The sequence below is a fragment of the Oncorhynchus tshawytscha genome, linkage group LG26 (genome assembly GCF_018296145.1).
Source record: "Oncorhynchus tshawytscha isolate Ot180627B linkage group LG26, Otsh_v2.0, whole genome shotgun sequence".
In the NCBI taxonomy this organism is placed as follows: domain Eukaryota; kingdom Metazoa; phylum Chordata; class Actinopteri; order Salmoniformes; family Salmonidae; genus Oncorhynchus; species Oncorhynchus tshawytscha.
The window spans coordinates 20744543-20771697 of record NC_056454.1 but is presented as its reverse complement, the minus strand read 5'-3'; the positions used below and the strand labels follow the sequence as shown (position 1 = coordinate 20771697).

The 27155-nt window shown below is 41.7% G+C and overlaps 2 protein-coding genes and 1 non-coding gene across 4 annotated transcripts; 2 read left to right on the top strand and 1 right to left on the bottom strand.

Annotated features, from left to right (window-relative positions):
- Positions 1–1727: 1727 nt before the first annotated feature.
- On the bottom strand, positions 1728–17832 carry LOC112225338 (centrosomal protein of 97 kDa). 2 transcript variants are annotated; one of them, XM_024389213.2, is made up of 11 exons: positions 17437–17831; positions 16593–16735; positions 15724–15882; positions 15530–15631; positions 8185–8298; positions 7910–8076; positions 7314–7478; positions 6822–6982; positions 5998–6697; positions 2972–3047; positions 1728–2888 (listed from the first exon to the last, which is right to left on the bottom strand). In XM_024389213.2, the coding sequence occupies exons 1-11, from the start codon at positions 17468–17470 to the stop codon at positions 2355–2357; spliced, it is 2355 nt and encodes a 784-aa protein (XP_024244981.1). In that variant the 5' UTR covers positions 17471–17831; the 3' UTR covers positions 1728–2354. The 2 variants fall into 2 exon arrangements, with proteins under 2 accessions (XP_024244981.1, XP_024244982.1); XM_024389214.2 differs by lacking the exon at positions 15530–15631 and having other exon boundaries at positions 17437–17832.
- Positions 17833–18295: 463 nt separating this feature from the next.
- On the top strand, positions 18296–22437 carry LOC112225340 (60S ribosomal protein L24). Its single transcript, XM_024389215.2, has 6 exons — positions 18296–18450; positions 18574–18649; positions 19101–19211; positions 19767–19903; positions 20301–20364; positions 22311–22437. The coding sequence occupies exons 1-6, from the start codon at positions 18446–18448 to the stop codon at positions 22389–22391; spliced, it is 474 nt and encodes a 157-aa protein (XP_024244983.1). The 5' UTR covers positions 18296–18445; the 3' UTR covers positions 22392–22437.
- LOC112225691 lies at positions 19348–19528 on the top strand. Its single transcript, XR_002949637.1, has one exon. It is a non-coding gene; the product is annotated as a small nucleolar RNA SNORA23 (small nucleolar RNA).
- Positions 22438–27155: the final 4718 nt, after the last annotated feature.

Here is a 27155-nt window from a genome sequence, read left to right as displayed (position 1 = left end):
TAATATACCAAAAATAGAGTTGCAAACCTCTGCCAACAACAGCTGGTTTTCAGGTTCCCCCTCCCACTGGCCTGGGAGAGCATAGACCCACCCACTGGGGAGCCAGGCCCAGCCAATCAGAATGAGTTTGCCCCACAAAATGGTTTTATAATAGACGGAAATACTCCTCAGGTTCATCAGCTGTCCGGATGGCTGGTCTCAGACGACCCTGCAAGTGAAGAAACCGGATGTGGAGGTTCTGGGCTGGCGTGGTTACAGTTGTGTGGCCGGTTGGACTTACTGCCAAATTTTCTAAAATTATGTTTTGAGACAGCAAATGGTAGAGAAATGAACATTCAATTCTCTGGCAACAGCTCTGGTAGACATTCCTCTAGTCGGCATGCCAATTGCACACTTCTTCAAAACTTGAAGAACTTGAATTTTATTGTCTCCAGCACAAGGTGCACCTGTGTAATGATCATGCTGTTTAATCAGCTTCTTGATAATCCATCCACCTGACAGGTGTGGCATATTTTGGCAAAGGACAAATGCTCAACAACTCAGATGTAAACAAATTTGTGCACAAAATTTGAGAGAAATACACTTTTTGTGGGAATGGAACATTTCTTTTCATGTTGCGTTTATATTTTTGTTCAGTATACATTGAGATCATTATGGACGCATGCAATATTATTTGTATTTGTTAAATGGCAGCCAAGCATCGATCATGTCACCAGAATAAGACTCAATATTTATTGGAAAGGAGTATCAAGCTCATCACCTCAGACATTCACCACCCTGTGAAGTTAATAATTTATTTAATTTGTAGCCTAATAAACTGCAAGCTTTCCCGAGTTGTAGTGGGAGGACCACAAAGCATATCACGTGACTCCAAGTTTCGTGATGCCATTTCTCACATAATTTTACAGACACAAAATGTCAAGCAAACAAGTTGTCTGTAGGCATTTATACAATTTTAAGAGCAATTCATGTTTCCATCAGCCCAGTCATGACTTTCTTTCATGCGTCAGGTCATCAATGCACAATTATTTTTTTTTAAAGTGCACTTAAATTACTAAAAGTTAACTGATAAACACTGACAGCCCTATAAATTATGTATAGCGTTACTGACTGCTGGGTTATATTGCCACTGTGGGTTATCGGTGAGAATGCATAATGTTTTGATATTTATTCATACAGAAAAGGCAGCGAGGATGGTTTGATGGAGTTTGGGTAATGAAGGTTTAGGGTTTGGTGGTTAAGGGGTTTGGAATGGGCTTTAGGAGGGTTGTGGTCTGTGAAACAGAACAAGAGGGAAAAGGACATAACAAATACCATTATGTGATGGATAAATACAGATAACATAACGTTAGCACAGGGTGTAAAATACTTAAGTAAAAAATACTTGAAAGTACTACTTAGTTTTTTTTGGTTATCTATACTTTACTATTTATATTTTTTACAACTTTACTTCACTACATTCCCGAAAGAAAGTTATGTACGTTTAACTCCATACATTTTCCTTGACACGCAAAAGTACTCGTTATATTTTGAATACTTAGCAGGACAGGAAAATGGTCTAATTCTCACACTTCTCAAGAGAACATCCCTGGTCATCCCTACTGCCTCTGATCTGGCAGACTTCCAAAACACACATGCTTCGTTTGTAAAGGATGTCTAAGTGTTGGAGCATGCCCCTGGCTATCCGTAAAGAGAAAATAAAATTGATCTGGTTTTCTTCATATAAGGAATTTGAAATTATTTATACTTGTACTTTTGATACTTAAGTATATTTAAAACCAAATACTTCCAGACTTTTACTCTGCAACTTTCACTCCAGTCATTTTCTATAAAAAATCTTTACTTTTACTCAAGTATGACAACTGGGTACTTTTTCAACCACTGCATGAGCATGACAGACAGGGAAGTTGCAGATGACCAAAGTTGGAGGGTAGATGGACTTAATACTTACACTTAAAGGAAGTGTAGATTCAACCAGCAGAACAAAGACTCAGGCACAGGGGTCGAAATGAATTAAGGTTAGGTTTGCTGGGACTACCGTTCCCACGTCGCCCGAATGTAAATCAAGCATTAGCCTAATTGTCCTTGGACTGACAAATCATGACAACCAACAAAGCATTATTGAATGCAGGAACAGTCAGGTCTCCAGGCTAGCAGCAGTCCAAGAGATTTAAAGTCAAAATGAGAAAAGTCATCCAGGCTATATGAATGTATACACATTCGTGAGTCCATATGCCACTCGCTATATGGATGTTAGTCAGTAAGGTCTATGAGGCACTGTTAGAGCCATCAATAACATTCATCAGCACAGATGGACTGAGTTTATGGGCAGTCTCTTAGCCAATCCCAGAAGACTAGGAGCAGGACAGGCACTTCAAATTGGACTTTCCAGTGTGTGTGTTGCTGCTCTGTGTGTCTCCTGTGTTCTGAGTGGGGGAGTCAGGCTGTGCTGTTTCGGCAGATGAGGGCGGCTGTGGTGTGCCTGTTCTGTCGCTGGCACCCCCCTCCTCTGCCTCTTCTCTCTGTTGCACGGAGGACAGGTACTGCTCCAGCAGACTGCAGTCCTGACTGTTCCCCCCACCACAAGGAGCCAGGAACCCCCCCACGACCAGCGGACGCACAGTCTCCAGAGAGTCGCCCATCCCACAGCTCAGGAAAGTGTCTTCCTGCCCCACCTGCAGTTCATCTGTTGACTGGAACCCAGAGTCTGGGAAGGAGAGGACTGTACAGGCTGGGTTTGCAGTGCTGGAGGCCAGAGGTAGGGGGAGTCGAAGAGCTGGGAGGTCACAGAGCCCGGAGGTCAGGGCTGGAGCAAAAGATGACCCGGCTTGAGTCACGCTGGCCAGCTGCCCCTCTACAGAACACTGCCACTGCTGCATGGACTGAAGCTGCAGAGAGATGGGGAGAAGGAGTGAGAAAGGGTGTGTGTATGTGCATTTACATTTGATGCATGAGCTTGTTCATCACTGACCTGCCTCCATAGAAACCTCACAGCCTCCTCCTGTACCAGTCTCTTCAACCTCTCCTCTTCATGCTGCTGCCTCACTCTGAACACACAAACAACAGAGTATTCTTTGGAAGAATTTGACATATTTGTCTGATATGTGATCTTCAACAGAAAGAGCTAGATACCTTCATCCTTCAGACTTATCTGGGTGTGCCACCAGAAGTGTTGAAAGAGCTAGCTAGTTACAGTTGAAGTCAAAAGTTTACATACACTTAGGTTGGAGTCATTAAAACTGGTTTTTCAACCACTCCACACATTTCTTGTTACCAAACTATAGTTTTGGCAAGTCGGTTAGGACATCTACTTTGTGCATGACAAGTCATTTTTCCAACAATAGTTTACAGACAGCTTATTTCACTATCACAATTCCAGTGGGTCAGAAGTTTACATACACTAAGTTGACTGTGCCTTTAAACAGCTTGGAAAATTCCAGAACATTATGTCATGGCTTTAGAAGCTTCTGATAGGCTAATTGACATCATTCGAGTCAATTGGAGGTGTATTTGTGGATGTATTGCAAGGCCTACCTTCAAAATTAGTGCCTCTTTGCTTGACATCATGGGGAAAATCAAAAGAAATCAGACAAGACCTACTCCTACACAAGTCTGGTTCATCCTTGGGAGCAATTTCCAAACGCCTGAAGGTAACACGTTCAGCTGTACAAACAATAGTACACAAGTATAAAAATTGTGGTCTGGTTCATCCTTGGGAGCAATTTCCAAACGCCTGAAGGTATTGTACAAACAATAGTACGCAAGTATAAACACCATGGGACCACGCAGCGGTCATACCGCTCAGGAAGGAGACGTGTTCTGTCTCCTAGAGATGAATGTACTTTGGTGCGAAAAGTGCAAATCAATCCCAGAGCAACAGCAAAGGACCTTGTGAAAATGCTGGAGTAAACAGGTACAAAATATCCAGTATCTATATCCACAGTAAAACAAGTCCTATATCGACATAACCTGAAAAGCTGCTCAGCAAGGAAGAAGCCACTGCTCCAAAACCGCCATAAAAAATCCAGACTACGGTTTGCAACTGCACATGGGGACAAATATTGTACTTTTTGGAGAAATGTCCTCTGGTCTGATGAAATAGAACTGTTTGGCCATAATCACCATTATGTTTGGAGGAAAAATGGGGAAAGCTTGCAAGCCGAAGAACACCATCCCAGCCGTGAAGCACGGGGGTGGCAGCATCATGTTGTGGGGGTGCTTTGCTGCAGGAGGGACTGGTGCACTTCACAAAATAGATGGCATCATGAGGACAGAAAATGATGTGGATTTATTGAAGCAACATCTCTAGACATCAGTCAGGAAGTTAAAGCTTGGTCGCAAATGGGTCTTCGAAATGGACGATGACACCAAGCATACCTCCAAAGTTGTGGCAAAATGGCTTAAGGACAACAAAGTCAAGGTATTGGAGTGGCGATCAAGTGACCTCAATCCTATAGAAAATTTGTGGGCAGAACTGAAAAAGCATGTGTGAGCAAGGAGGCCTACAAACCTGACTCAGTTACACCATCTCTGTCAGGAGAAATGGGACAAAATGCACCCAACTTATTGTGGGAAGCTTATGGAAGGCTACCCGAAATGTTAGACCCAAGTTAAACAATTTAAAGGCAATGCTACCAAATACTAATTGAGTTTATGTAAACTTCTGACCCACTGGGAATGTGATTAAAGAAATAAAAGCTGATAAATCTCTCTCTACTATTATTCTGACATTTCACATTCTTAAAATAAAGTGGTGATCCTAACGGACCTAACAGGGAATTTCTACTAGGATTAAATGCCAGGAATTGTGGAAAAACTGAGTTTAAATGCAGTTGGCTAAGGTGTATGTAAACTTCCAACCTCAACTGTATATACATACAGTGGGGCAAAAAAGTATTTATTCAGCACCAATTGTGCAAGTTCCACCATATTTTCCACCATAATTTGCAAATAAATTCATTAAATCCTACAATGTGATTTTCTGGATTATTTTAGTTGAAGTGTACCTATGATGGTTTTTTCCCCATCTTTTTAAATGGGAGAACTTGCACAATTGGTGGCTGACTAAATACTTTTTTGCCCCACTGTAGATACAGTTGAAGTCGGAAGTTTCATTTAAACTTACATTTGTATGTAAACTTCCGACTTCAAATGTACATAAAAAAATGGCACTCTGTTGCAGGAGAACAAGGCTTCCAACATTCCAATGGCTATAGCAATATTCTGGAGCATGGCCAAAGACAACGCTTTGTGCACTCCTTACAAAAGGCTAAATGTCTGCTATTTTTAATGGGAACTGAAGTTTTGTATGGAGATATTCTTGCCAGTTTCTTATCTAGCTCACCAGAAAGTCTATAAACAAATGCCTTTTAGGCAACACCATCCAGACATAGTAATGAACCATGCCTTTTAGGCAACACCATCCAGACATAGTAATGAACCATGCCTTTTAGGCAACACCATCCAGACATAGTAATGAACCATGCCTTTTAGGCAACACCATCCAGACATAGTAATGAACCATGCACATATGACATTGGTAATACCTCATGCACAATCACAACTTGTCTGGTTGTGTTCAAGCCCAGTGCCAACAGACATGATCCAACTAATTGAGGGCTTCATAACTAGTAGCAGTTTATATTTTATTCTATGAGCTTTAAGATTTGTTTTGTAATTCAAATCAATTTACAAATTTAATACATTATTACTAGTGGACTGATTGAAACTGGTGAAGTCTGCACACTTTGTGGACCAGGACTGGAGAACAGTGTCTAAACTCCAATTCTCTACCCTTCTCCTTGAGTGTGCACTCGTACACTGCCCCTCATGAATTTGAAAGGAATGGACTGGTGAGAGGAATATGGTGGCATCAGGCATGTACGCAGCAATCCAATGCTTTTTAATGCATGAGGGGGGAGTGAATGAGAGCACCCTTCTGGAAAAGAGTAGAGAATAGGAACGCAGCCCTTGGATTTATTGGGGTCTGTTCCATACCTCTCAAACTCTCCAGAAAGGAAGACTATGTGCTCCTGCATCCTGCGCAGGCGGATCTCACACCGCACCTCTTTGGCCAGCGGGTGGCAGCGCCGAGTCCACATTCCCCTCCACCATGCCTGGATCTTGACGGCTGCCCTGTCCGCCTCACAGCGACCCAGCCTATCACATCTCACCAATGCTTTATCTTCCTGCTTAGACCCTGCCCTCACCTCTACAGCATTGCAGTTTGAGTACGCTCCCTGGAGCGGAGCGCTGTCATTGGTCTGTGATTGGTCATCTCCCATCATAGGTAGACCGGCAGTTGAGGTTAAGGTACAGGTGAGGTGGCTGTCACCTGACACCCTTTCTCTCTCCATCCCTCTCTCCTTCTGGCTCTCACTCCCTTTCCCCGTGGGTGCCTGTAGGGTCTTTTCAGCAAGGGTCTTTTTGGGATGAATGGGGTGTTCGGGTACCAGCGAGTCGTGCTCAAACGTCTCCGTCTCATCCTCGCTGTCAGAGCGGGGGGGTTCAGAGGTGACTAGGAGGAAGGTGGACTCGGAGGAGAGCAGGCTGCCGCTGAGTTTGTCCTCATCTGTCTGGCTCTGGACGTCCTCCAGGTAGAGGCGCTCCTCCACACCCCTGAGGCTACGGAGAGGAGGTGAGGCCACCTGGGAGGGGTCACAGCCTAGCCAGGTGTTCACCTGCACCGTCGCTAGCTCTGAACATATGCACACACACACACACAAAGAAATTAGATTTACACACCAGACACACATGGGGATTGATTGACGAGTTACAGAATTGAGAGAAACACAAACACAGGTAGAGTTCATGTCCTCCACCTGTCTGTCTGGCTGATGGAGCAGTCACAGGCGTTGTGGTTCTGTCTTCCTCTATTAGAGGCACATGGCGGGCGCTTTGAGTCTCCACATCCAGTTGGGTGGGGCGGGTAGGGCTGGGAAAGCCCCCCTGGGTCTGCTGCAGGAGCTGCCTCTGGTGGAACCTGTATATATTTCACACACAGGTCCCCTGGTTAACTAATGTGATACAAAGGAGAGAGTAATTAAACAGTCATTTCAATGATTGTGCAAGCTGTCTCATCTACTTCATATTTCTCATCTGGTTAAAAGATAACTTCATGGTACCGCAAGGTAAATGACGAAGACTAAGCAGAAAAGCCACAGATAGATCCAGTTTAATGTCAAATGGATTCTAACAATGGGTAGGATTTATATTTGGCACTTTTCCCATGTGATCACAGGGAGGAGAACACATCCACTACCTGTGTGATAGTTTGTTGGCATCACAGTCCTTTTGTGAATGCATTCTCCTACCTCTGCTTGCTGAGGATCTTCTCCAGCTTGGCATCCTCTGCGGTCTCCAGGGCTGTCGTGGAGGTCAAAGGGCACACGGTGGCTAAGTACTGGACCAGCTGCATGTGCTGACCTGGCCGGTATGATCGACCTTTACCCTGGCTGTACAGCCACTCTGCCTTCAACCTGAGATCAGACGTTAGAGACATTAATCACCAGCAATAAGAGTGATCATCCCTCAACACTTGGATGGTATAACTGGATAATACGACCCGGCAGCTTTGCAGTCACAAGTCCATTTCCCTACCAAGGGATTGACATTATGGTCTGAAAGGCTCTCGCCCCTTTGGGCAAGTCAGGAGTATTTTTTGATTGCCCAAAGATTATGATCACTTGCACAAAAATGTTAAGTTGCTATTTTCACCTACAAACAGGAGGAACCAGAAAGACCAGACTACTGGAATTCTTTGCATTTTGGTTATTATCTTAGAGCAGGCTCAACTTGTGCAACTGCTCAAGTCACTTCCTCGGGCAATAGGGAAACCCTTCATCTCAATCCCTGCCTACCCCCCTTCCCATGCCTAGCTGGCATTTGTGAGTTCTGGAACTAGTCTCACCCTTCTTTCTGAGACACCACATATCCATCCAGGATCTTGAGATTCAAACACCAGCTCATGATGTACGGCCGGTAGTCGTATCCAGGCAACGAGGATGTTACCATGACGCAGGGGTTAGTCATAATGGAGAGCTGTTCCAGGTCATGGAGGGGTGCCAGGTAGGAGACCTGTGGGAGGCAGAGAGAGAGAGAAAGAAAGAGACAAGCAGGTGAGAGAGATTGTTGTAAAAGCTGAGCAGGTGAGAGTGCAAAGGAACAAAAAGGAAGGGTCTTTACCTCATTGAGGTCTCGAATTTCATTCTCTGCCAGGGAGAGGATGGACAGATGGATGGGCAAATGAGTGGGAACGGTCTGCAGCGTCGTAATGCTATTTCCATGGAGGAGAAGGGTCTGCAAGAGAAATGGCAGCCAGTCAATCAACACCACAACCAATCACAACCAAACTTGTTTGGGATAGGGGGCAGCATTTTCACTTTTGGATGAATAGCGTGAACTGCCTCCTACTCAGTCCCAGATGCTAATATATGCATATTATTATTATTAGTATTGGATAGAAAACACTCTGAAGTTTCTAAAACTGTTGGAATGATGTCTGAGTATAAACAGAACTCATATGGCAGGCAAAAAACTGAGAAAAAAAATCCAAACAGGAAGTGGGAAATCTGAGGTTTGTAGTTTTTAAACTCACCCCTATCGAATACACAGTGGGATATGGGTTACTTTTCACTTCCCAAGGCTTCCACTAGATGTCAGCCATCTTTAGAACGTGGTTTTAGGCTGCTCATGTGAAGGGGGGCCGGATGGGAGATGTTTTACTAAGGGGTCTGCCTACAGCCTCGTTCTCAGTCACACGCTTTCACTTGAGGTGTTGCTCTCATTCCAGTGCTATTCTACAGACAATGGAATTCTCCGGTTGGAACAATATTGAACTTTTATGATAAAAACATCCTAAAGATTGATTCTATACTTAGTTTGACAAGTTTCTTTGACCTGTAATATAACTTTTTGAACGTTTCGTCCGAATGGATCAGATCGCGCTTTTGGATTGTTTACCAAACGCCCTAACAAAAGAGGACATTATCAAACAAAACAAGCAGGGGCGGACAAATGGCGCCGTAGAACACGGTGTTTCAGCGAGCTCTCGTGGCATTCGTAAATTTATATTCTTACATTAATCTCCTAGCTTGAAAAAGTGGTAGAATTGGCTAAATAAGTTACCATATAATGAGTCTTGACGACTATTTCGCAAAAATCTCTGACAACATGCCCAATAGAACTACTAAGAAGTCGACCAAAACCACCACCCCTGTGGATGTGCATGAGGAGCTAGCTAACGTTAGCGAAGCTAACACCATTACGGATCCAGGCACAATGGACCTGGTGATTCAAAAGATGACTGATAACATTACTAAAGTGATCAATGCTAAGATAAGAACGGTCTTGAAAGCAATGGCAGGCCATTCAGCTGAAATACAGAGCGTTGTGAAACGTGTTGTTGAGGCGGAAGGAAGAATTGCTGCAGTGGAAACTTCAACTACATCTATGGACGCTAAGATAAAAGCACTTGAGAAACAGGTGCGCGAAATGGCGGAGCACATTGACGACTTGGATAATCGAGGACGCAGATGCAATATTCGTGTTGTGGGACTCCCGGAAAATTCTGAAGGGACACATTCAGTAAAATTCTTTGAGGAATGGATCCCTGGCTACCTACAAATGGACACGAAGGCTGGTCGTGTGAAGCTGGACAGAGCCCATCGCTCTCAAGCACCGATACCCGGTCCCAATCAGCCCCCATGGCCGGTGGTTATAAAGTTCCACAACTTCACCGACAAGCAGCGCGTCATGGATGCGGCTAGAAACATCGGCTCTGATGGTAGTCAACATAAAAGGTCCAAAGGTCTCATTCTTCAATGATTATTCCACAGCGGTCGTACGAAGACGCAAAGCGTTTGATGAGGCGAAGGCTCGACTCAGGAGAATGAAGATGGACTACGCACTGTTGTACCCGGCCACATTGAAGATTATGGTCAACGGATCACCTAAAAAGCTCTATACACCTGAAGAGGCTGCTGCGTTTATTGACTCTCTCGGGTAAATAACTTTAAGATGCACCTCAACAGCATTTAATAACTTTGTTTATTTTTGGTTGAATCTGATCATGAAACAGTGGTGTGAGTCCTCACGTACTCCGGCTCAGTAATATTCGTATCTTTATTATTTTTCTTGCTAAAGTAATAGCCGCTATAGCTCAGGCTGAGATATGTGTGAATCCATATTGGTGCCCAGGCTTGGTTTTAGGTGGAAGAGCCTCAATCTTCTTCTATTGATTTTCTTTTCCATATATGTAAAGGATGAGGCTATTGAGCAGCAATGCGGACTTAAGAGTCTACATTGGAGAGTTGAAATCCCCTGCATGTTAGCTAGTGGGAAAACCCCCTTTTGAATCTTTACATGTTTAATTTTTGGGTTTAGTATAGTTCGAGTTCAGGGTTCATATTTTTTGTTTATGCTCAGTGAGACAGAGGAGAGTTCAACACATGGAAAAAGGTACCACCCCACTTTTACAGTAGGATCCAGTCTGGATATTGAATGGTCAAGATACAATGGCAGATAACAGACTGCGTGTATGTACGTGGAACATTAGAAGGAGCCATAACCCCATTAAAAGGAAGAAAGTACTGTCGTTTTTGAAAAAAGAAAATATTGATATTGCCCTGTTGCAAGAAACTCATTTGGATGATAAGGAGCACCTGAAATTACAACAAGGAGGGTTTGGTCAAGTGTTTTTCTCATCATTTACATCCAGAAGTAGAGGTAGCAATTCTGGTGAAAAAGAACTTACCACTTAATAACCTGTTGATCCTACCCCCTACTTTTTCGAACATTCTGTTAAAAATCACGCAACATTTCAGCGCCCTGCTACTCAGGCCAGGAATATAGTATATGCATATGATTAGTATGTGTGGATAGAAAACACTCTGACGTTTCTAAAACTGGTTAAATCACGGCTGTGACTATAACAGAGCGTCTGTTTCATCGAAAAGCGCAGGAAAATCTGATCACTGAAAATGGAAAAAAATATCCATGCGCCACTTCCAGGAATTGTTAAAGGTGAACCGGATTAAATGAGGCCGAGGTTGCAGTACCTACAGCTTCCACAGGATGTCTAGAGTCTTCTCATTTGCTTTGGATTTGATTCTTGGTCGAACCGACCCAAGGGAACCGATTCCCTCCGGTCTCTGGCAGGATGCTTTGGTTGAGATTTCTCCGGACATTTTTTCCAGACGGACACCTATAGAATTTACATCGCCTCCTGATGAATTTTATCGCTTATTAAGGTGTACTAATACCTAAAGTTGCATTACAAAAGTATTTTGAAGTGTTTTGTGAAAGTTTATCGTCAACTTTTTTAATTTTAAAAAATGACGTTACGTTATGAAACGCTATTTTTTTCCGTTTATCACACAGTCTTCATAGATCGATATCTAGGCTATATATGGACCGATTTAATCGAAAAAAAGACCCAATAGTGATTATGGGACATCTAGGAGTGCCAACAAAGAAGATGGTCAAAGGTAATGAATGTTTTATATTTTATTGTGCGGTTTGTGTAGCGCCGACTATGCTAATTATTTTGTTTACATCCCCTGCGGGTCTTTTGGGGTGTTACATGCTATCAGATAATAGCTTCTCATGCTTTCGCCGAAAAGCATTTTAAAAATCGGACTTGTTGCCTGGATTCACAACGAGTGTAGCTTTAATGCAATACCCTGCATGTGTATTTTAATGAACGTTTGCGTTTTAACTAATACTATTAGCGTTTAGCGTAGCGCATTTGCATTTCCAGTGCTCTAGATGGGACGCCTGCGTGCCAGGTAGGAGCAAGAGGTCTTGAATTGTGTGAAAGATAAATTTGGTCGCTTTGTTATAATTAATGGTACTTTACAAGGGCAGAACATTTCCATAATGAATATTTACTTCCCCCCTGCTCACCCCCCTGATTTCCTCACCAAGGCATTTCTAGACTTTTCAGAATTAAACTCAGACACTGCAGTGGTTGGAGGAGATTTTAACTGCTTGTTGAACCCCCTTATTGATAAGTTTCCCAGTGGTATAGCTTCACTCTCTCCTCAAGCTAAGTCACTTAAAGTTATTTGTGATGATCTGGGGTATGCGGATGTCTGGAGAGCTTTTCATCCCTCCAACAGAGAGTTCACTTTTTCTCTGCACCTCATGGATGTCAGACTAGAATAGATTATTTTTTTATGCCCAAGACGTCTTTGCAGTCTGTTTTATCCGCTAGGATAGGAAGCATAGACATATCTGATCATGCTGAGGTGATCCTGGACATAAAACTCAACGGGGCATTCAATCGGTCAAGACATTGGAGGTTGAACACAACCATTCTTAAAGACCATACATTCACATCATATTTTATAACAGAGTTTAAAGCATTTTTCTCTTAACTCTCAATCAACAGATAACCCCTCGCTCCTTTGGGAGACTTGTAAAGCGTATGCCAGGGGTCTGATTATGTCATACACAGCTACTAAGAGACGGAAAAAGCGGGAAAAGCAAAAAATGTTAGAGGGTGAATTAGGAACTAAAGAGAAGGACTACATTAAAATGCCCACTCCTGCCCTATTATAGGAAATATCAGTCATTAGATCAACGTTAGACTCTCTCCTAACACAGGACGCTGAAAAGAAAATGAGATTTGTCAGGCAAAAGCTATATGAACATGGCGATAAGCCAGGAAAGTACTTGGCAAACTAGCTAAAAAGAGGGCTGACTCTCAGTCAATTGCTACTATTACTGATTCTGATGGTAATCATTTATATGAAAATAAATTGATAAGTGACTCATTTAAGAAATTTTATACAAACCTTTATGCCTCAGAACTGCCAAAGGATGCACCCAAATTAATGGAGAACTTCTTTTGTAAGATTGAGCTCCCTACTATCTCCGAAGAGCAGAGGTCCCTCCTTAATGCCCCTATTACCAAGGAAGAGATAATGTTCGCAATTAAGAATCTGCAAAATGGTAAGGCCCCAGGACCAGACGGGTTTTGTAGTGAGTTCTATAAAGAGTTCCATGGCCTGATCCTTGAGCCATTGCGTGATATGTTTAACCACTCATTTTCAAATGACCAACTCCCTCAAACGCTGAGAGAAGCCAACATTTCACTTATTCTCAAAAAGGGAAAATGTCCAGAGTCTTGTTCCTCGTACAGACCAATTTCCCTTCTGAATGTGGATAGAAAATTGCTTTCTAAAATTCTAGCCACAAGATTAGAGGACTCACTGCCACTAATTGTGAAAGGAGACCAAACTGGCTTCATTAGGGGCCATAAGTCATGCAACAACGTCAGGCGGCTTCTTAATGTAATTCAAGCCTACCAACAAAGTGCTGTGGATGGTCTTGTGCTCTCCCTAGATGCTGAGAAAGCATTTGATCGTGTGGAGTGGTCTTACCTATTATTTGCTCTAAATAAATTTGCTCTGGGGGACAACTTTATAAAATGGGTGAAAGTTTTATGATGATCCTCAGGCTGCTGTCCTTACTAATGGGCTACGGTCAAATAGCTTCTCTATACACAGAGGTACCAGACAGGGCTGTCCTTTATCCCCCCTCCTCTTTGCACTTGTTATGGAACCACTGGCCGAGGCCATCAGGGTAACGCCTGCTATACAGGGGCTGCTCATTGGTGATGTTCACCATAAAATGAGCTTGTACGCTGATGATGTCCTGATATTCATCTCTAGTCCCGAGACTTCAATTACATCTCTTATTAATATTATTGAATTATTCAGCGAATTCTCAGGCTACAAGATTAACCTTACTAAGTCAGAGGCTATGCCACTTGGTAGCCTACACTCTGTACCTAATACTTCTCCCCCCTTCCCTTTTAAATGGTCTCCCTCAGGTTTCATGTATCTGGGTATATTTGTAATTCCTAAATTCCAGCTAATGTACAAAGCCAATTTTGTTCCCTTGTTTGAATACAATAAGACAGGATCTGGAGCGCTGGAACTCTCTCACGATTTCTTGGTTGGGTAGAATATCCCTCTTGAAAATGAACATTTTACCTAGACTACTTTACCCAATCCAAATGATCCCAGTATTACTCTCCAATAAGGTAATAAAGGATGTAAATGGATGGCTAAGTTCCTTTATATGGAGTAGACGCAAGCCAAGACTTAAGATGGCAATATTGCAGCTGCCAAGTTCTATGGGCTGCTTGGACCTGCCCAATATTAGGTTCTATCAATGGTGTGCCCACCTTTGTTATATTTCTGACTGGATCACAAATGATGACTCCTCTATTTGGTTAGACATTGAGACTTCTCTTTCAAAATACCCCTTACAGGATCTTTTATTTTTCAGAAGTTTCAAGTCTGTAGAAGATCACTGCAATAATCCCGTTACACTTAACACACTCAAAGTATGGAGGTCAGTTCAACGCTTCCTGGGAAGGTCCAAACTAACCTCTGCTCTTACCCCAATTCTTAACAACCCAGATTTCAGTCCAGGATTGCTGGATGCTGGCTTTAACTTATGGCTTAATAAGGGCATACGCAGGCTAACTGACTTATTTGCTGATAAGATTTTGTTGTCATTTGAGCAGATGGTCGAGAAATATCGACTCCCAAAGCAGGACTTTTTCCGCTTCCTACAAGTAAGACATTATATTCTGAAGAGCACCACCTTAATTGGTAACCCTGATGTGTCGGTCATTGAAAGAATGTTTTTTTTTCCCACAAAGGAAAATGTCTGTAAGTCTGTTTTATGATACTTTAAGGTCCTTTTCTGCTGTCAACACACAGAGGGTGAAACAAGTGTGGGAGAAAGAATTGTCTGTTACTATTGACGAAGAGATGTGGGAGGACATTTGGAGATATGCAAAAACAATATCTATATGTAACCGTACTAGAGCAATCCAATTAAGAATAATACACAGATTGCATATATCCCCAAATCGCAGAATGCATTTCAAATCTGACATTGCGGTTGCATTAAGGAGAAGTGCATCTAAAGATTCATGTATAATAGCTGTATTTTCATCAACATTTATTATGAGTATTTCTGTGAATTCATATGGCTCTCTGCAATATCATTGCATGTTTTGGAACTACTGAATCTAACACGCCAATGTAAAATACGATTTTTGGATATAAATATGAACTTTACCGAACAAAACATACATGTATTGTGTAAAGTCCTATGAGTGTCATTTGATGAAGATCATCAAAGGTTAGTGATTAATTTTATCTCTATTTGTGCTTTTTGTGACTCCTCTCTTTGGCTGGAAAAATGGCTGGGTTTTTCTGTGAGTTGGAGGTGACCTAACAATCGTTTGGAGCTTTCGCTGTAAAGCATTTTTTAAATCAGACACTGTGGCTGGCTAATGAGAATTTTATCTTTAAAATGGTGCCTAATACTTGTAATTTGATTTATGAGATTTCTGTTGATTTGGCTCCCTGCAATTTTATTGGCTGTTGGGTTGGCGAGGGGTTCTCCAGTCCTAGACAGGTTTAAACTCTCCTACTTACTGCTCCAGAATTCTATCTGAATCCCCATAATTCTGGAAAAGCCAAGAGGCAAGACCTGTTCTCACCTTCAAGGCTAACAGCTTGGTAACATCACCAATGTTGGAGATGTTGTTATCAGACAGGTCCAAGTGTTGGAGAGCCACACAGTTGTTGAGCTGCTCAATGACCTGAGAGAAAAGTGGACATCCAGATTGGATGATCAGGAGACAAAATGTACACAAATATAGAGGGAGTATCTTGTCCACTTTTTTCACCTCACCTTGATGTTGTTGCCTGCCAAGTTGAGCCACTCCAGGTGTGGCAGGTCTCTCAGCCCTTCAATATAGCCAATACTGTTATTGGGCAGGTTCAGAACTCTCAGCTCGGTCAGACGACACACACCCATCATTCGCACCAGGCGGTTTCCAACAACAGATAACTGCACAGCAAAGAAAAAAGGAAAGAGAGGCAGGATGAGACAACAAAACAATATAGATGGAACTAATCCAACCCAATGTGGTACATTGCAAGTTTGCAACAACATATAGAAGTAGTAAATGCCCATTTTACAAATTAGATAAGGAATTCAACCATGTTCAACAGTTAAGTTGAACATATTCCATCTAATGTGCCTTGGTGGAAATGCAAATGTAGTCACACAACCAATCAAGTAACAGTACCCAGTAAGAGGGAGTGTGTGAAAGGCTGTGATGTATTTGTAGTTAATCATATCAGTAATGTTAGTTCATCATATCAGAGCTGTAGCTCCGCCCACCGGTGAAGTGGAGTAGTGCATGCTGTGCAATCTTCAGCTCAAAGAAGATCAGCTCGAGAGAAAGTTCCAGCCATCCATGTTTTTTCCCACCAGTTAGCTTTCATTGTGTTAGCCAAGACCAGTGTGTGTCCTTGTAGATATTCCACACACATTTTGGTTGAATAAAGTTGACAGACCACTAAGTGCCTTAGCCAATCAATACTACATACACTGTGCGGTGCTGTTCTGTGCCTGTGCCTCTTCAGCATTATTAAACCCCCTCAACTGGAATCCTGTCTGTCATCTGTGCCCTTACCAGCACACGGGAGCAAACACAAAGTAAAACCTAATCTAAAGAATATACAGTCCACCAAGACCTCACTTAGAGAGCCTACCTGTTGGAGGCCTTGGCTCCTCTCCAAATGGTCTAGTTTCATGATGTGGTTCCGGTCCAGGATGAGCGTGTGCGTTTCATCAGAGCAGGTGAAACTGGGCTCCAGCTTCTGCAGACCCTGGGCTGACAAGTCCACCACAGGACCTGAAGGGGAAACCGGCAGAACCATAAACATGGGAGTGGATGGATGAATGTATAATCTATTATGCACATGTTGATAGTATCACCATGAACATGAACGATGCATAGAAACAATATCAGCCTCTCAACGGCAACTAGGGAGGCAAGCTTATAAATCTACTATACACATGGACACATCTTTAAACATGATACAGACAGGGAGCCAACTGAAACATGCAAGCAGTCTTGGAGAACTTCTGTTGATCACCATTATGCAGTTTATTCATACTGGGTCTACTATAGTCTGAGGGATGATGATTCATTCATATTCACTCTGTTGATTGAGTAGCTGATAAAGCAGTGTGATTGGAGACATGATGGTTGTGAAAATCGAGCATGATATTGGGACTTGTTCAGACAATGAAAATATTTTCACATATCCAATGCAGCATGGCCCAACTGAAAACACTAATCAATTAGGCCATTGTGATCTGTTGGCTCTACATTAGTCCTTCAGTCCTGTAAGCATGACTATGGACTATGAGATGAGACCATATTAGCTGGAATGAGGACAGGATAGGTAGTTACAGACAGTAAGTAGCTCCAGCTAGTTAACTAGCTAACGTAGGATAAAGCCAATCATTTGAAAGAAACGTTATAGCTATGTTCGCTAAATCGTTGACCTACAAAGTCGAACATCAGAAAGGGAGCGGTCATGCACTCACCAGTTGTGTCAAATGTTACATCTGATATTCCCATTCTGCGAAGAATATTCGATAATGCACAAAATTCGCTAGCCTGGTTCCCAGCGCACAACTGTCTTGTCAGTCAGTACAACAGAAAAAACGATTAAGAATTTACCGGAATATGTAGTAAAAAAAAAATCCGTTCGCCATAAAGGACCACTATGCTTGATTTCAAAAAGACTACAAACATGCTTTACCGCAGCGCGTCACTGTTGTCGATTCCCCGGGGGAAATAGACTTCTATAGATTTACAGCTGATAGCAATTCCAATATGAAAGGACTGGAATCAAGATGCTATTTTCAAAGTGTATACTGATCAAGTATATCTCTTACTTTTGTTCATTTTTTGATTGGTTGCTTTCGTTAGCCTTTCTATCAAGGCCATACCTCAAGGGCTAGAGAAACTAACAAATGGCTTTCCTTTTTGTTTTTGAAAAAAAAAACACGGTATTAAATATTTTTTTAAAGTTGGACTTAAATAATTACTTTGACACATTAAATGGAATGCTCTGTAAGAATAAGAAGTTACTGAAATCAATTGAAACTCTTAAGCTTTCTCATTTCTTTGAACGTAAAACCCTGTAACGTTTATCTGTTTGTGACGTTTTATGTAAAACATTTTTAAGAAGGATGTATAGATTTTTGTAACACATTTGAATTTGTATCCCTCAAAATTTTATGGAATTTCAATAAAACAAACAAAAAATAATAATGCAAATAAAAAAAATCAAGGCCACACTTCCCGCTTGTGTCAACGCCAATCAACCGATCGAGTTGCTTATTGGTCAACTACTTTGCATGAACAACATTTATATTTGAAAATCCAAATAATGCTTCTGACTGAAATGTAAGGGAAAAAAATACATTCTGTGTAGAAAAAAATAAGTGGGAAAAAATAATAATAGATAATAATGAAGAAATTCTACCTGTAACTTCGTTTCCGTTTCCGACATCTTTCTTTCCGGTTTTGTGTCCCCCCTCAACCATCATGAAGTGAGTTTACGGAATAATATCTATTGCCATCAAAGCTTTAAAATAACCGTTTTAGTGCTAAAAATGCGCTAGTATACAGAATGACACGTTTATCTTCTAATGATTTATATTATTCCGCTACAGGGTCGAGCTGTGCAGTTTCAGTGGGTACAAAATATACCCCGGCCATGGTGTCCGATACGCCAGAATAGATGGGAAGGTACTGCACCCTAGGTCTACTCTTTTCCTTCCTCTAATACCACTTAATAATAATAATAATAAGCCATGGCTGACATTCTATTAAAATTGTTACAGTAGAACTGTTCATTGAGTGTGTACTTGGTTCTTGGCCTGTCACTTGGACAGACGCTGCTATGCAATGTATTCATTGTTGTGACAAGGAGTAAAACTACGACCGGAAGTGACTTTTCGTAGTAGGTTGAGTGCATTTTAGGTAACCGTTTTCCTAACGTTAACTTAATTCTCATAACCTTCTACAGTAATTCTCATAACTTACTACGAAAAAGTCACTTCTGGTCGTAGCTGTATACCACCTAGTCAAAACCTTTCTCCACTGCAGTTATAACAATATTACAACTAGACATGGGCATGTCAACATGCCAAATAACTGTCAAATATCTCACTCATGTATAGTTTACGCCCCCACCCAGGTTTTCCAGTTCCTGAATGCTAAGTGTGAGTCTGCCTTCCTGGCCAAAAGGAACCCCAGACAGATCAACTGGACTGTGCTGTACAGGCGCAAGCACAAGAAGGGCCAGTCTGTAAGTACCTCGTGTGCATAATTTCCCCTCAAATGCTGACAAGTGGTGGCTACTGTGAGTGTTTACCTTGTGATTCAGTTATACAACCTAAGTTTTGACACAGTGTGTTTTGGTGTGCCTTTGTTTTTGGCTGCGGGTGGGAAGGTGTGCGTGGTTGCCATCTGCGTTATGTGCTGTTGCCAGGCTGTGTCCTATAGCTTGGACGGCAGTGCTCACTCCACATACCTGCGGCCATAGAGCCACTGGAGATCATAGTACTGGCTCTGTGACGTCTCTGACTCCTTACCACTGGCCAGCCTCCATACTCTCCTACAAACCTTATATGTGAGAAAGATGTTAGGGGTTTGCAGTAATGCAGTACACCTGCGTGGTTGTTACTGTTCCGTTGGCACAAAACTATAGTGTTAATGAGCATTCTTATTGGACTAGTTCAGCTACATGAGTGCTACTTAAAATGCAATGTTTTCTCCTGTGTTGTACCTGCTAATAACCTAACACTACCAAACTGCCCATACTTGATCCTGAATGTGGCCGTGTTGTTCCCTGTCCCAACAGGAAGAGGTGACAAAGAAGCGCACACGCCGTGCCGTGAAGTTCCAGAGGGCCATCACCGGCGCCTCCCTGGCTGAGATCATGGCCAAGAGGAACCAGAAGCCTGAGGTCCGCAAGGCCCAGCGTGAGCAGGCCATCAGGTGAGGACCTCACCAAAACCATGCTTTACCAGAAACTTGGCTTTAGATGTCAATAGCTGCCATTTTGGTGCCAAAGAAAGTGAATTGTTTACTGCTATAGTGAACTATTGTATAGTGTTTAACAATTTAGTGTTGTCAGAGTTGGCTCTGTGAAGAACAAATAGCTAGCTGTTCACACTGTGACACTGACTTTCCTGTGGTACTGCAGTTATTGTATTTTTAAAATTCAACAGTGAATTGTCAGTCTTGGTTTTTTAGCCGTGTTAACGTATATGCAATAATGGCGTTTTATTACTCTAGTCAGTCAATGTGTTATTTCTGCAGTCTGTGGACTCCTGTCTTGTTGTTTTTTGGATGTGTGGCATTGGCCTAATTTCTATCATTCTTTTGTCACTAGAGCTGCCAAGGAGGCCAAGAAGGCAAAGCAGACAACCAAGAAACCCTCTGCTGCCGGTGCTAAGGTAAGATTAATATAGCCATGTGTGAATCTGATTGGTCAGAAAGTAAAACCTTTATGAGCTGCGTTTATAAAACACAGCAAGGTTTTAATGTGGAATCTACATTTTCACACTGAAGGTAGACTCACAAAGTAAAAATTGTCAGTTTTGGACCCACTTCAGCAAGCATGTAGCAACATGCTCCGCAGTATCCTCAGCAGTTGTCATTCAGCTATCATTTTGCAGGAGAGTGAAGGGACCACTCACAATTGCATCCTCTTGGATCGCTCTGCAATATCTTTAGTTTACATTGCTGCTTTTAGTGACCTCAGCCTCTGGCAGAAATGTCTCACATGGTTTATTTATGCTTGGAATTTTAATGGCACCAAGTGGTTTATCAAGAGCTGTAAAGAAAAAAACTAGCACTGTGGTAAGGAACTACATTAGATTCCTATTGGAGAGTCCAAAGGTGTCAGTTATATCCCATTCATATAGCCCGAAATCTTGCTATTTTTACCATACCTGCATTTTTATATCTGCTTTTTTGTCTAAAAGCAATAGGGGGTAGAGAGATATCGGTCGGGTCGATTTATCTTTGGCCGATATTCGCCTTTCCTAGTGTATCGGCCCTTGTGTCGGCCTTTCCCCTTAATAGCAAGTGTACTTGCCTCGTGTGAAACTCCTGCAAGCTGGCGCCACTCATTATTAGTTAGCCTGTTCTCAAGGAACCTCTGAGCTGCTTGCTGCATATAAATGTAGCACATTAATAATGCCACACGGAATGTAGAAATGTATTTACTGTTACTGCAAAACAATGACCGTACAGGCTGCAGGACTTTAAGGCAACGTACTGGTAGCTTGCTAGCTAAACACCATTCATAGAGCTAGCCGTGAAAATAACGTCAGGTCACTACCCTAGAACTTTATTTGTGATAGCTAATATGCAATCAGTAATGCAAAATATGCTAATTTCAAAGATGATTGTCACCAAATGTTGGCAAAATCACTTGTCTTTCCATTACCAGAATGCCTGGTTACTTGACACATGTGGCGTCGTCTCTCTTAAAGAGATGGTGCACATTTTTATAAAAGAAAATGGGCTATTTCTATAAAAATGTTGATCAGTAGATCTCATGGTCCCAAATGAAAGGGAAACATATTTAGTCATCTGTAGTCCCATAAACTAATGAAATCAGCCAAAAAGTTGCTCAGTGCATTCACAAAGTCCTAAGGAATATGAATTCACCTGTATTGCGAGTTGGTCTATGCCAAAAGTATTACTGTTTATTAAAGGTTAAATTGATTGTATGGTTGTGTAATTGATTTAATGCATACATAGCGGTTTCGGAAAATGTCTCATCAAAATGTTCAAATGTAATTATATTTATTATCAGCATACAATAGCCTCCTTGTCCCCCAACATCGACATTAGCACTTAAAAACCCATGTCGTTCTCTAGTAGGGAGTAAAAAACAAGGTACATTAAAAGCCACCTAAAGACCTAATGATTCCTGCATTTTCTGTAACCAAAATAGTTTAGTTTATTTGGATCCCCATTAGCTATTGCATAAGCCGCATCTATACATTAAAGCAAAACATAAGACTACAAAAGAAAGTAAATCGAATAAACAATTACATAATATTAAAATCCAAAACCAACAATATAATACCTGTAACCAAAATACAGATATCAGGTCTGAATGTTTCTGCTTTTTCAGATAAATTCATTAACACTTCCATTGTTTAATAAATTTGAAGTGCAAATAGCCCCATGGTTTAACACCACCCCTCCCAATTTGCCAGTAACCCACTATATATAAAAGGGTGTACCTGCAAGAAGTGATAAAGGGGCTGTTTAAAGGGGGGTCATCAGCATTACCTTATAGTTTTTACAGGTAATAAATATACCACATCTGTTTTAAAAGGGTTATTAGTACTTTGTCTAATCTGTACTTTGTCTCCCTATGTAGGCACCTGCTAAGGCTGCACCCAAACCCAAGGTGGCAAAGCAAATGAAGGTCAATGCGCCTCGCGTTGGTGGCAAACGCTAAAGCTTTTGGCTTTGTTGATTGTGAATAAACATTCTTGGTAATCAAAGATGTTTGGTGTTTGTCAGTGCTTTTGTTTTCTGGATTTGTGTAATTGACAATTGTCTGACCTGATTTGGTCATGCACCCTGAACTGTCCTTCCTTGCTAGTGGTCAACAGTCTGGTTAGTTGGTCATAGGACTCCAATCTTTCACCTGGTACAACCAGAAGATGTGCCTCCCCTTGGATTCTGGTTTCTTCCTCCTAGTGATTTTTTTCCTTGCCACTGCTTCTAGTTACTCTTTAAGGGTCTAAGATGGGTTACTGTAAAGCACTCAGTGACTTGAATAAAAATGTAGTGTGCATACGAAGGTGGACCAATCAATGGGGACTACATAAAGATCATGTCAAACCAGTAATTTATTCAGAGGCATGGCCATTTGTTCCACCCTTGTGCCAAGTTGCACTATCCAAACCTCAATAGTCAATGCCAAGATGGGTCAAAACCATGTTTTGAAATCTGAGCCTGCATACTCCCCCTCCAAGCAATCTGTGCAAGAATAACAAGAATAACACTGCTGCAGAATATGCCAAGATTGAATTCAAATAGTTTTTAAATTTTTTTACCTTTATTTAACTAGGCAAGTCAGTTAAGAACAAATTCTTATTTTCAATGACGGCCTAGGAACAGTGGGTTTAACTGCCTGTTCAGGGGCAGAACGACAGATTTGTACCTTGTCAGCTCGGGGGTTTGAACCTGCAACGTTCTAACCACTAGGCTACCCTGCCACCCCAAATAGTTAATACAAGAGCATACCATTACAAATACACTAAGTTCATGTTCAGTTATTACAGGTTGTGTGCATTATGGACAATGTAGTTTGCTAGTTATTGCATCGTCTATCAGAGGATAACTATTTCCAATGTGTAGGATTGATAGCATGTGTTCCTTGTCTACACTAGTTACATTTAACACATTATGCATCTCCCAATTACTGAGAACTAACCAATAGGAGACAAGGACCTTGACTACAGGGCCAATACAAACAGTGCCTATAGAAAGTCAACACCCCCTTGGAACATTTTCACATTTTGTTACAAAGTGGGCTTGAAATGGCCTTAATTGTAATTTTGTCATTGATCTACACAGTACTCATGTCAAGGTGAAAAGCAAATTCTACACTTTTTATTAAATAAAACAAATGTAGTTGTTGCACAAGTATTCACCCCCTCTCCCTTGACTTTTAAAGCACAAATTCAACTAAAGACCAGGGAGCTTTTTGAAACCCTCAAAGGGCAGTGATTGGTAGATGGGTAACAAATCAGACATTGAATATATCTTTAAGCATGGTTGCAGTAAGTTAATAATTGGGCTGTGGATGATGTCAAATCAAATGTATTTATATAGCCCTTCGTACATCAGCTGATATCTCAAAGTGCTGTACAGAAACCCAGCCTAAAACCCCAAACAGCAAGCAATGCAGGTGTAGAAGCACGGTGGCTAGGAAAAACTCCCTAGAAAGGCCAAAACCTAGGAAGAAACCTAGAGAGGGACCAGGCTATGTGGGGTGGCCAGTCCTCTTCTGGCTGTGCCGGGTGGAGATTATAACTAAACATGGCCAAGATGTTCAAATGTTCATAAATGACCAGCATGGTCGTATAAGTTGAAACTGGAGCAGCAGCACGGTCAGATGGACTGGGGACAGCAAGGAGACAGCAAGGAGTCATCATGTCAGGTAGTCCTGGGGCAAGGTCCTAGGGCTCAGGTCAGTTGAAACTGGAGCAGCAGCACGGCCAGGTGGACTGGGGACAGCAAGGAGTCATCATGTCAGGTAGTCCTGGGGCATGGTCCTAGGGCTCAGGCCCTCCGAGAGAGAGAGAGAAGGAGAGAATTAGAGAACGCACACTTAGATTCACACAGGACACCGAATAGGACATATAGGATGTCCCCCTGAACTGAGCTGCAGGACAGGAAGGAAACTGCTTAGGGAAGACATTGGTGATTTTAAAAAGGCTGGAGTTCAATGGCTGTGATGGGAGAACTGAGGATGGATCAACATTGTAGTGACTCCACAATTACCCTAACATAGCAAAAATACAAATATTCTTAAACATGCATATGTATGCAACAAGGCATTCAAGTAATACTGAAGGAAAAAAACTGCAAAGGAATACACTTTAGCCTAAATACAAGCCTTACGTTTGGGGCAAATCCAACATCACTGAGTAACTGCCTCATTATGAAGCATGGTGGTGGCTGCATCATGGTATGGGTATGTTTGACAGCAAAGACAAGTTTTTCAGGATGAAAACAAACATGAGCAAAGCACATGCAAAATCTGTATGCTTTACACCAGACACTGGGAGAGAAATCCATCTTTCAGCAGGACAATAACCTACAACACAAAGCCAAATTTACACTGGGAGAAGAATCCACCATTCAGCAGGACAATAACCTACAACACAAAGCCAAATCTACACTGGGAGAAGAATCCACCATTCTGCAGGACAGTAACCTACAACACAAAGCCAAATCTACACTGGGAGAAGAATCGACCATTCAGCAGGACAATAACCTACAACACAAAGCCAAATCTACACTGGGAGAAGAATCCACCATTCAGCAAGACAATAACCTACAACACAAAGCCAAATCTACACTGGGAGAAGAATCCACCATTCTGCAGGACAGTAACCTACAACACAAAGCCAAATCTACACTGGGAGAAGAATCCACCATTCAGCAGGACAATAATCTACAACACAAAGCCACATCTACACTAGAGTTGCTTACCAAGAAGGTAGTGAATGTCAGTTTTGACTTAAATCTGCTTATATCTATGGCAAGACTTGAACATTGCTGTCTAGCCATGATCTCCAACACCTTGACAGAGCTTGAAGAATTTTGAAAAATAATAAAGGGCAAATACACAATCCAGGTGTGCAAAGGTCTTAGAGACTTACCCAAGAAGACTACGCTGTAATTGCTGCCAAAGATGATTCTAACATGTATTGACTCAGGGAAAAATACTTATCTAATCAAGGTATGTTTTATTTTTAATTAATCTTTAATTGTATGAATTTTTCTTCCACTGTGACATTAGATTGTGTTGATCATTGTCAAAAAATGACAATTCAATCCATTTGAATCCTATTTTGTAACACAAAATGTGAAGAAATCCTAGGGGGACGTAGACTTTTTATATGCATTGTATCCCTAAAGTTTTCCTTATTGACTCCAGGTACTAGATTCAGCCCCATTGACCGTGACACCAAACATTACCCAATGATCAGGGAAAGAAAGCTGGTGATTTCATGTTTCTATTGGCAATAGGCAGGGTGCCAATTACACTAGATCTACAGTTAAAAGCTACTATATGAAATGTTTACCTGATTGGTTAAAGCAGTTACAACACGTGGAAGGAACAGTCAGCCACATGGCATGAATGTATGGTTTAATCATCCTTCAGGTACGACTATAGAAATAATTACCAAAATTGATTTAATAAATATTGGAGACATTCAAACACAGATTTAAGATCATCCTTAGGAAACCACACCATGAGGTATGATGACAAAAAAAAGTTTGGAAAAAAGCAACACTTCCAAAAAAATGCATGATAAATATTAATTTAAGAATAAACAATTAAACAACTTGTTTCATGAAGTAAAAAGAAAACATTGTGCGCAGATGACACCATTTAAGTGTGTTTTGGTAAGGGTTAATATGCCATTATAAACCTGAAGAAATCCAGGCAAATTAAATGATCTCCAGCAAGGAAACATTTTTTTTTTTTTTTACTGTAAAATGGAGCAAGGGTGGAAGCGGAATGGAGGGGCTGGGTTTCTGCCAGTAATGAGGCTCCCTTTCGGTCCAGGGAGTTGGATTAGATTGGTGAAACTCAACACTCAAGACTCTGCAGGGGCAGCCTCCTTTGCTAGTGCTCATACCTACAGTGCCTTGCGAAAGTATTCGGCCCCCTTGAACTTTGCGACCTTTTGCCACATTTCAGGCTTCAAACATAAAGATATAAAACTGTATTTTTTTGTGAAGAATCAACAACAAGTGGGACACAATTATGAAGTGGAATGACATTTATTGGATATTTCAAACTTTTTTAACAAAGCAAAAACTGAAAAATTGGGCGTGCAAAATGATTCAGGCCCCTTAAGTTAATACTTTGTAGCGCCACCTTTTGCTGCGATTACAGCTGTAAGTCGCTTGGGGTATGTCTCTATCAGTTTTGCACATCGAGAGACTGAAATTTTTTCCCATTCCTCCTTGCAAAACAGCTCGAGCTCAGTGAGGTTGGATGGAGAGCATTTGTGAACAGCAGTTTTCAGTTCTTTCCACAGATTCTCGATTGGATTCAGGTCTGGACTTTGACTTGGCCATTCTAACACCTGGATATGTTTATTTTTGAACCATTCCATTGTAGATTTTGCTTTATGTTTTGGATCATTGTCTTGTTGGAAGACAAATCTCCGTCCCAGTCTCAGGTCTTTTGCAGACTCCATCAGGTTTTCTTCCAGAATGGTCCTGTATTTGGCTCCATCCATCTTCCCATCAATTTTAACCATCTTCCCTGTCCCTGCTGAAGAAAAGCAGGCCCAAACCATGATGCTGCCACCACCATGTTTGACGGTGGGCATGGTGTGTTCAGGGTGATGAGCTGTGTTGCTTTTACGCCAAACATAACATTTTGCATTGTTGCCAAAAAGTTCAATTTTGGTTTAATCTGACCAGAGCACCTTCTTCCACATGTTTGGTGTGTCTCCCAGGTGGC

Bases quoted from the DNA above. Each gene is read 5' to 3' on its own strand.
- LOC112225338 (XM_024389213.2), bottom strand. From the start codon at position 17,470: ATGGGAATATCAGATGTAACATTTGACACAACTG. The intron at 15,883-16,592 runs GTAGGCTCTCTA...TTTGCTGTGCAG, and splicing joins GGAGCCAAGGCCTCCAACAG to TTATCTGTTGTTGGAAACCG. The intron at 7,479-7,909 runs GTGAGACTAGTT...GTCTGATCTCAG, and splicing joins GTGGTGTCTCAGAAAGAAGG to GTTGAAGGCAGAGTGGCTGT.
- LOC112225340 (XM_024389215.2), top strand. The intron at 19,212-19,766 runs GTAAGTACCTCG...CTGTCCCAACAG, and splicing joins AGCACAAGAAGGGCCAGTCT to GAAGAGGTGACAAAGAAGCG. The intron at 20,365-22,310 runs GTAAGATTAATA...CTCCCTATGTAG, and splicing joins CCTCTGCTGCCGGTGCTAAG to GCACCTGCTAAGGCTGCACC.